This window comes from Plectropomus leopardus, chromosome 22 (assembly GCF_026936395.1).
Source record: "Plectropomus leopardus strain MGB_pleo_1.0 chromosome 22, ASM2693639v1, whole genome shotgun sequence".
NCBI lineage: Eukaryota > Metazoa > Chordata > Actinopteri > Perciformes > Serranidae > Plectropomus > Plectropomus leopardus.
Window position 1 is genome coordinate 1,195,001 of NC_142197.1, and position 10,000 is coordinate 1,205,000.

Genomic DNA, 10,000 nt, shown 5'->3' on the forward strand with positions numbered 1-10,000 from the left:
AGCAAAAATTAACATGAAAATTTAAAAAAAGTGACATGAAAATTAAGGTGAAACACATAAAAAGACAAGAAAATACCCTGAATAAAATAAATTAAATAAAAATTGAATTTAAAAAAATGTATTTTTCTGTAAAATATTTTAAACATATAATGATAAGAATTATAAATATAGTTCTCAATGTATTTTTTTTTCTAATAATCTCTCCACAGCTAATTCAAGTCACTTTTTGCTATTTTTTTCCGCATGTTTTTTGGACATCCTTTGCCAAGTTGCTCATTGCTTCTTTTTTTTGTTTTTAAAAAAAATCAAACCAATATTATTTTAATTTAGCCTCCGTCTGGTTTCACCCTAAAATAATTTCTGGAGACTAAATCTGAAAATAAAAACTAAGTATGTTTCTAAGCGTGATCGTTTCTGTCTTTGTCTAACTCCCTCTGTCTCCGTCTCTCTGTCTCTCTGTCTCTCTGTCTCTGTCTCTTCCTGTCTTCGTCCTCAGGAGTCTAAATGGCGTCCGTTCATGTTGAAGCCGCTTCCTTCACCTCTCATGAAGCCCATCCTGGTTTTTGTCAATCCAAAGAGTGGCGGCAACCAGGTCAGCGAACTCTGAATGTTTTGTGAAATTTTACTCTGCGCTGTAATTTCAGAGGATTCTTTATTATTTATTGCTTATTTTAGTGTTTTTATGAATCTCAGTCAGTTCCTCAGTTCCTGTCGGCATTATGCTGCACTACTTTCTCCACGGGGTTTGAACGGTCATGGAAAACCTGGAAAGTCATGAAACTTTTTTTAAATAGACCAAAAAATTTTAAAAAACAAAAAATGTCCAATTTTCAAAATCAATCAAGTTTTTAAAGAACAATAAATGTCCATGGAAGGTATGTTTTCTTAAAAATTGACAAAAATTCTTTACAGATAAATAATCGCCTTTCAAAACAATAAAAAATAAAAATAAAGAAAACAATGAACGATATTTCAAAATCACCAAAGAAATTTAAAGGAAGTAAAAGTCCAAAATTTAAAAAGTGGCGATAAAGTAAATAAGAAATTCAACAATTAAAAGTTGTATGCCCCTCCCCTAAAACACAAGTCCCTCCCCACTTCCTCCTTTTGCCCCCCGTTATAAGTCCCTAAATTATATTTAAATATTCAGCTCTGATCCTGTTCTGAATTCATTCTTTTTTTCACATCATATATATTTAAAACGCTCTGACACAGTGATTAAAAATAAAGCGCATCGACGTTCGTTTTGGAGAACGTTTGGTCTTTAAAGTCCTGGAAAAGTCCTGGAAACCCCGTCTCTGTCTGTGAAAATCATTTTCATCGCAGGAATAAAAAGTGTGCGACCCCGGAGCTTCAACAGCCTAACGGCGTTTCAGACTGCAGAAATCAGATGCATGTCATCATGACATTATCAGATTTTAATAAATCTTCGTCTTTTATTCATTTACACCTCCGCTGTCGGGTCTCCGCAGGGTGTCAGAGTGTGATTACTGAATTAATTTAGCGCTGTAATGAAACCTCTGAGCTCCGCCGTCATCGTCAGGCTGTCTGAGTCATAACGACGTGTTTAATGAGGACGGCGTCGCTTCAGACGGGATCAGTCTGATCACGTGACCTGCGTTTGCGTCATTATTATCATCTTAACGTCAGTGTGTGATTTAAATCGCACACATTTGTGGCTGTAATCATCATTTACAGGAGCTGCCCGAAAATAAACAAAGCACTTGTGTTAGTTTGACCGTTTGTACTTTTGTTAATGAGGTCGTTTGTGGAAGGAAAACTTTGATTCTGTATTTCTCTGCGTGTCTCTGCAGACGGAAACTTAAAAATCCAACCACAATGTCTTTTTTTACAGATTCTGGCTGTGATAAACGCTGTCATTTTTGGTGTGTTTTTTTTTTTTAATAAAACATGCCTTTCAAGAAAAAATAATATAAATATAAATTAAATATTATTAAATACATATTACAAATTACCAAAAAAAAATTACCATATTATTTTTAAAAATCACAAGAAATTAAAGAAAACAAATTTCCAAAAATGTTTCCTTGAAAAAACACCAAAAATGAAAAAATAAAACCAGATCCAAAATGTTGTCTTTAAAAATCACCAAACGTTTTCCTTAAAAACAGCTTCGTGTGTTTCAGGGCGCCAAGGTGTTACAGATGTTCATGTGGATCTTGAACCCGCGACAAGTCTTCGACCTGTCACAGGGGGGGCTGCGGGAGGCGTAAGTACGCTTCAGCTGGGACCGTCTTCAGCTTTTATTAACCCTTTAACACCTGGGCTGACGTGAGTTTGTAGTGCTGCTTTCAAACTCCTTTCACAAGCATTTTAAACATCTGATACCTAAACAATGTGGTTATATATCTCAAAACAAAAATGGATTGAAAGGAAACGAAACATTCAGAAAGAAATGAATTGAAATAAACTAACTGGGCGGGATTGTTGGATATTATTATTATTGTTATTATTATTATTATTATTACTATTACTATTATTGTTGTTGTCGTTATTATTTTAAAAGTTGGAGAAATATTGTCTTTTTTTTTTTTTTTTTTTTTAATAAATTCCTGTTATGTTTTACCTTTTTCTTAAGGTTTTTTTGATTATTTTATGCACCAAACTGGCTCAGAGAACTAGCAGCATTGAAGCAGTTTCCCTTGAAGTCGGACTGATGACACTAAACTAAACTTTACTGTCAAACTGTCAGGTTGGAGTTGTATCGTAAAGTGCCAAATCTGCGGATCCTTGCCTGCGGAGGAGACGGCACGGTGAGAATTATTATCTGCTTCTATACGAGGTCTGTACGGTCATGGAAAACCTGGAGAAGGCATGGAATTTGCAAATAGCATTTTACCAACCTGGAAAAGTTTTGAAAGACTAAATGAACCCTAAAAGTTTTGGAAAAGTCATGGAATTTTGTTTCACCGTGGGAAATTTAAAAATAATTTCTGTTTTTACACTTTTGTGGCTGTGATAAATGGTGTCATTTTGGGGGATTTTTAAAAAAAATATACCATCTGAACCCACAGGTCCACGGTTTTGAAGAGCATGTTTTCCTTTAAAAAATCACAATAAAATGAAAATAAATAAATAGCCAATTTTTTTGGCAACCAAAAGTTGCCAAAAAATTGCTGTAATTTTCAGAGAAAACATGCCTGCATGCTTTTTTTTTTTTTTTTTTTAAATCACCAACAACTTTTAAAGAAAAAATGCCAAAATGTAACTGGCAACATTTAAACATCAAAATTTATCCACCAACATGTTTTTCTTACAAATTAACACAATTAGACACAATAAGACAAAAAATATGGCCAGAATTTTTACTATTAAAATTACCCCCCATAAAGTTTAAAATAAAAAATGCTAAAATTTAGTTAGAAGACATGTTTTGTATTTCCTCCACCTGAAGCCAAGTGTGTGTGTGTGTGTCTGTGTATGTGTGTGTGTGTCTGTCTGTCTGTGTGTGTGTGTGTCTGTGTGTCTGTGTGTCTGTGTGTCTGTGTTTGTGTGTGTCTGTGTTTGTGTGTGTGTGTGTCTGTCTGTCTGTGTGTCTGTGTGTCTGTCTGTGTGTGTGTCTGTGTGTCTGTGTGTGTGTGTGTGTGTGTGTGTGTGTGTGTGTGTGTGTGTGTGTGTGTGTGTGTGTGTGTGTGTGTCTGTCTGTGTGTGTGTGTGTGTGTCTGTCTGTCTGTGTGTCTGTGTGTCTGTGTGTCTGTGTTTGTGTGTGTGTGTGTCTGTCTGTCTGTGTGTGTGTGTGTGTCTGTGTGTCTGTCTGTGTGTGTGTCTGTGTGTGTGTGTGTGTGTGTGTGTGTGTGTGTGTGTGTGTGTCTGTCTGTCTGTGTGTGTGTGTGTGTGTGTGTGTGTGTGTGTGTGTGTGTGTGTGTGTGTGTGTGTGTGTGTGTGTCTGTCTGTCTGTGTGTGTGTCTGTGTGTGTGTCTGTGTGTGTGTCTGTGTGTGTCTGTGTGTGTGTGTGTGTGTGTGTGTGTGTGTGTGTGTGTGTGTGTGTGTGTGTGTGTGTGTGTGTGTGTGTGTGTGTGTGTGTGTGTGTGTGTGTGTGTGTGTGTGTGTGTGTGTCTGTGTGTGTGTCTGTGTGTGTGTCTGTGTGTGTGTGTGTGTGTGTGTGTGTGTGTGTGTAGGTGGGGTGGATCCTGTCGGCTCTCGATGAGCTGCAGATGAACCCTCAGCCTCCGGTCGCTGTTCTTCCTCTGGGAACAGGAAATGACCTCGCCAGGACGCTCAACTGGGGCGGGGTGAGTTTGTGGCCTTGACTTCTGAGCGGCAGGACGTCGCATCTCTCATTTAACCCTTTAACAGTCACACTAAGAAATACCTTTGCAAAACATTATCCAAAGAAATGCACCAATTTATTAAGAAAACAACATTTTCACAGTATAATGCACTGTAAAAAATGCAAAAGTAGAATAGAATAGAATAGAATAGAAATCTAACGTCGTACAATAAGCATATAAAAAAAAAAATATGAAAAAATAAATAGATGCAAATAAAAATGAATCTAGTGGGAAAAAAATCTGTGTAGAATTTATGGTAAAAATGTCAGGTATATAATAAAAATCTGAAATTAAAATTAACTTAATAAAAAACAATCAAAATAAGTATAAAAATAAACAATCATCATTAAAAAAAAGATGCATTTCAGACAAAGGAAACATTTCATTTGAATGTGTGAATGTAAAATACGTCAGAGGAAGATAAAACAAGTGTGAAATATGGAGAAATAGTTCAAATAAACTCGTGTTTTGCCTCTCAGACTCCAGAAAAACTCAGCACATTCCAGGAAGTCTCCGACAGACTTCCTCCTGCGTTCCTCTGAACCCTGACATGAAGCCATTGTCTGACCTTTCAGAGGCGCAACACGTCAAAAAGAGACGACACACTCGCTGCTGTTCCCTGTAATCCTCTCCGTCCTGCCTCTGCTCTGTCAGAGCTGCACTCGACTCTTTTTCCTTCATGCTGAAAAACCACAAAATCACAGCTGAAAAAAGGCAGATTAAAGCTGTTCATCAAACTATTGTTGCTTCAGGGAAAATTTAGCATGAAGTTTTTTTTTTACAGCAATTCCCCAGAATGACATTCAGAGGGCCAAAAGGATCTATAAAGTCTGACCGCAAAACATTCAGAAAAAGCAAAAAACTCGCAGCAGTGGCCGTAAAAAGTTCAAAAAAGCAATAAAATCATGATGAAAAACATTAAATAGCAAACAAATCTGCAACTAGTAAAATAGGCATAACAACACAACAGAAAAAATGATGACAATAAACACGATAAATAACGATCACGTCTGTGAATTTACCAACGCTTTTGTTGACGTCCCGGCGTTGGTTGCCATGTGCTTTTGTTGACGTCCCGGCGTTGGTTGCCATGTGCTTTTGTTGACGTCACAGTAGCAGCATCCTGGAGCGTCAGCAGCAGACTCAGACGGATACCTGGAGCGTAATATGTAGACGCAGAAGTCCACTGCAAAACGGCAACCTGTGATGATTTGGCATGACAACGTGTTGGCAGCCCCAAAAACTCATTTACTACCTGTTTATCTACTTTTCATTCACATTCGGATCTCACGCTGACACTATCGAACCTCGTCAGCACTTGTACTCCGCTGCACACACAGCTGCAGACAAAAAAATCAGAAAAGTAAAATATAAAGTAAAGCGTCCTTCAGTGTGCGGGCACTCTGGGCTCTTTCAGTTTGTTACTAAAATAAGGTGAAGTGCTGAAGCATCCACAATCTGCCCTTTGACACACACACACACACACACACACACAGACACACACACACACACACACACACACACACATGCACACACACACATACATTGCGTAACTGTACTGCAGTAGAGCAGAGGAGACCTTTACGCTCACCCACATTCCTCCATTAGTCTTCTCTCCGCAGCAGTGATGTGGGTTTGCAGCGATCATAAAACCTGAAATGGGATTCAGATATTTTGCTCTGCAGTAATTGAGGTTCAAGCAATTATGAAAAACCTGAAAAAAAGTCTTGGAGTTTGCAAGCCTGGAAAAGTTCTGGAAAACTAGTCATGGAATTTTGTTTCACAAACCTGCAGGTTTGGAATACATGATTTCATGGAAAACCTGGCATTTAAAGGGTTAAGATTTTGAGAATTAATGAATATTTAGTATTTATGATTAGGACTGATGATGGTTAAAAATAAACTTGATTAAAGTTGGAAATCATATTAATGTGTAATATTTATTAAAGCTTGATTTTTAAAAAGCGCATTTCGTGTGCAGAGCGATACGAGTGTGTGTGATATTAAAACGGGCCCTAAAGGGTTAATGAAAACTAAATAACTACATAAACTACAAACTACTACAGAAACTTCTGCACATATTCTGTATGAAATCATCTGTAATAAAAATATTGTTGAAATGCTGTAACTGCTGACTGTAGATGTTCTTTTTAAATTCACTCTTTCTCTCGTTAGATATGTGTGATATCGTAAATGATGTTTGTGTGTGTGTGTGTGTGTGTGTGTGTGTGTGTGTGTGTGCAGGGTTACACAGATGAGCCAGTGTCCAAGGTTTTATGTCACGTGGAGGACGGCTCGGTGGTGCAGCTGGACAGGTGGAACCTGCAGGTGGAGAAAGGTGCTGCACAGCCGGAGGAGGGCACGCAGAAGGTCAGGGGTCAGGCAGAGTGTGTGTGTGTGTGTGTGTACGCGCGCGTGTGTGTGTGTGTGTGTGTGTGTACGCGCGTGTATGTGTACGCGAAACAGAAAAAGCCCATCCCGTTACACTAAACATGGTTCCTACAGTCATGAAAAACCTGAAAAAGTTACAGTTTTGTAAAAGTCCTTGAATTTTGTTTTACAGACAATTTCTGTTTTTACAGTTTCTTGCTGTGACAAATCGTGTCAAAAAATTTGAAGAATTTCTTTTGCCAAAATGTTGTCTGTAAAAATCATCAAAATGTTTCTTTTAAAAATTATTTTTATAGGAAAACAAATTGCCAAAAAATGTTTAAGAAAAAGAAAATTACCAATTTAAAAAAAAAAATCTTTAAAAATCACAAAAAAAATTGTGGGGAAAAAAAACAAATGAAAAAAAAATTGCTCAGAGACTGTGTGGTCTTGATAATTTGCCTCAAAGTCAGAGAAATGTCATGGAAAAGTCGTAGAAATTTGTTGGTAAAAATGTGTATGAACCTGTGTTCGTCTTTTCTCTGGACCAGAGATGTGGGTTTGATGCATTCAAGGACTGTTAAAAAGTTGAAAATTCAATGATAATTTCTGTTTTTACAGTTTCTGGCTGTGATAAATGGCATCATTTTTGGGTGATTTTTAAAGAACACACAACTTCCAAGAAAAAAAACACACAAAACTGCCAAAATAAAAATCACTGGGTTTTTTTTGTTGTTGTTTTTTTTAAATTGCCAATATATATATAAAGAAAAAAACTGCCAATATTTACTAATAATAATAATATAATATATATAATAATATAATAATAATTATTATATACTGTATATAATATAATAATAATATAATAATAATAATAATAATAATAATAATAAATAAATAAAAGCTGGTCCCTCTGTCAGAGGTAGAAATCCATTTTGAAGATGTGTGTGTGTGTGCAGACAGAAATGTGTGTGTGTGTGCAGACAGAAATGTGTGTGTGTGCAGACAGAAATGTGTGTGTGTAAGTTTGTGCCACTCGATGGATGAACAAAGATGCCTCACACAGAGCTGGAGTATCAGCTGTCAGTGTGAATAAACTGTGTGATATTTCTGCAACACTGACTTTAAATTGTGTCTCTGTGTCCTCAGCTGCCTCTGAACGTGTTCAACAACTACTTCAGCCTGGGCTTCGACGCTCACGTCACCCTGGAGTTCCACGAGTCCAGAGGTCGCCGCACTCTATTTTTACTTTTCATCCTGTATTAACTCTATTTATATTCCATTAAGTCCTCCTCTCTGTGCCGTTAATGCATCGCTCTGCGCCCAAAGACGAGCAGAATGAGATGAAATATTTAAAAGGACACATCAGGGCGTTCGTGCATGCGCCAACGAGTCCCATTTCTCCCTCTGACGTTCGTCAGAGTTTAATGTGCTCTTCTTCTCTCATTGTGTCTCTGCAGAGGCCAACCCCGAAAAGTTCAACAGTCGCTTCCGCAACAAGATGTTCTATGCAGGAGTGAGTGTCCCGCCTGACTTTTTATACCTTCACACACTCCTCACACACTCCTCACACACTCTTCACACACTCTTCACACACTCTTCACACACTCTTCACACACTCCTCACACTCTTCACACACTCCTCACACACTCTTCACACACTCTTCACACACTCCTCACACACTCCTCACACACTCTTCACACACTCTTCACACACTCCTCACACACTCCTCACACACTCCTCACACACTCTTCACACACTCCTCACACACTCCTCACACACTCCTCACACACTCCTCACACACTCGTGCAGCATAAACTTTCCCGCTCGCTCTGTCTGTTTTAAAAAGACAAACACAAAGAAGCATGTGGAGCGTTTCAAATCAAAAAACGTGTTTCAGGACAAACAGAGTTCTTACTGCGGACAGAAGGACGCAGTCGGCTCACAATCTACACATCAGCAGACGCACACTGTTTCAGTGCCTCTGCACAACAGTAGTCCTGACCGCAGGTGTTTTTTTTTAAATTCAGGTTATCCATCTGTAAAAATCAGAGTTCAAACAGTCATGAATAACCTGGAACAGTCATGGAATTTTCAAATAACAATTTCCAAGCCTGGAAATTGTTGAAGCCTGACCCCAAAAAATTTAAAGGTTAAAAAAATTGCCAAAATGTTTTCTTTGAAAATCACCAAAATGTTTTAAAGAAGAAAACATTTTGCTAAAAATCGCCAAAAATGTTTAAATAAAAAAAAAAACTTTAGAAAATGCCAAAAAAAGTTAGAGATGTTTTTTTTGGCGAAAATGTTTCTTAAAAAAATCATAAAAATTTTCCCTAAACATCACAGAACATTTGTTAAAAAAAAAATAAAATCATGTTTTTTCTTTAAAAAAATAAAATCGCCAACAGCTTTTAAAGAAAACATCATTGTAGATTTTTTTTTTACTGTTTGATCATTTTTTGTATCATTTATAATTAATTTTAAGTTTAATCAGCAGTTTTTATGTAGATATGAACTTTTCTCCACTTTTGTCTTTTTGTTGGTTTTCATTTTTTCTAATTGAAGCTTTAAAGAGATTTTTGGACAATTAGAATCTGCAGGTTGAGCGTTGAAGCGCACAGAGGAGTTATTTCTGTTAAAGAGGGAAATGTAATGAAGTGTAACTCTGATCAGGACCTTTTCTGCCTTTGTGTGTGTGTGTCTGTCTGTCTGTCTGTGTGTCTGTGTGCGTGCGTGTGTGTGTGTGTGTGTGTGTGTGTGTGTGTGTGTGTGTGTGTGTGTGTGTGTGTGTGTGTGTGTGTGTGTGTGTGTGTGTGTGTGTGTGTGTGTGTGTTTGCAGGCTGCGTTCTCAGATTTCCTCCAGAGGAGCTCGAGGGATTTGTCCAAGCACGTCAGAGTGGTGGTGAGTGTTCACACTCTCTCTGCTCCGTGTCGTTTTCCGTGTCGACATGTCTGGGCCGCAGGTCGGTCGGGTGATTAAACCGCCGTCCTTCAGCTCCTCGTTACGCGCCCGCCGTGCTCGAGTGTCCTTCAGTGGGACACCGAATCCTCCCCGCTGACCTCTCCTCCGGGATCACAGCAACAAATAATCATTTCCATTATTGATTTTTCTTTTCTCAGAAAATAATGATACACAAATTTGCAAAACCAAAATGAGCTTATTTAAATAATTTGATTTGTCCAAAAACAAACAATGAAGTAATCATTGAAGTTTAACAAAACTAAAAATGTTCACATTGAAGAAACGAGAACCAGGCGAGGAGGGGCCGAGCTTTTACCTGTTATAAACAGTTGAAGAAAAGTAATTTAAAGATTATATTAAAAAAATAATTTAAAAT

General features: G+C 37.6%; 1 protein-coding gene across 7 annotated transcripts in view; it reads left to right on the plus strand.

Annotated features, from left to right (window-relative positions):
- Window positions 1–10,000, plus strand: part of dgki (diacylglycerol kinase, iota) — an 85,839-nt gene that overhangs the window by 49,882 nt on the left and 25,957 nt on the right. For all 7 annotated transcript variants that reach the window (XM_088072904.1, XM_088072907.1, XM_088072908.1 and 4 more), the window contains exons 10-17: window positions 497–592; window positions 2,148–2,230; window positions 2,714–2,774; window positions 4,140–4,253; window positions 6,537–6,662; window positions 7,812–7,890; window positions 8,123–8,178; window positions 9,502–9,564. In XM_088072904.1, coding sequence (XP_087929030.1) covers window positions 497–592; window positions 2,148–2,230; window positions 2,714–2,774; window positions 4,140–4,253; window positions 6,537–6,662; window positions 7,812–7,890; window positions 8,123–8,178; window positions 9,502–9,564 — 678 coding nt within the window. The remainder of the gene's footprint in view (window positions 1–496; window positions 593–2,147; window positions 2,231–2,713; window positions 2,775–4,139; window positions 4,254–6,536; window positions 6,663–7,811; window positions 7,891–8,122; window positions 8,179–9,501; window positions 9,565–10,000) is intronic.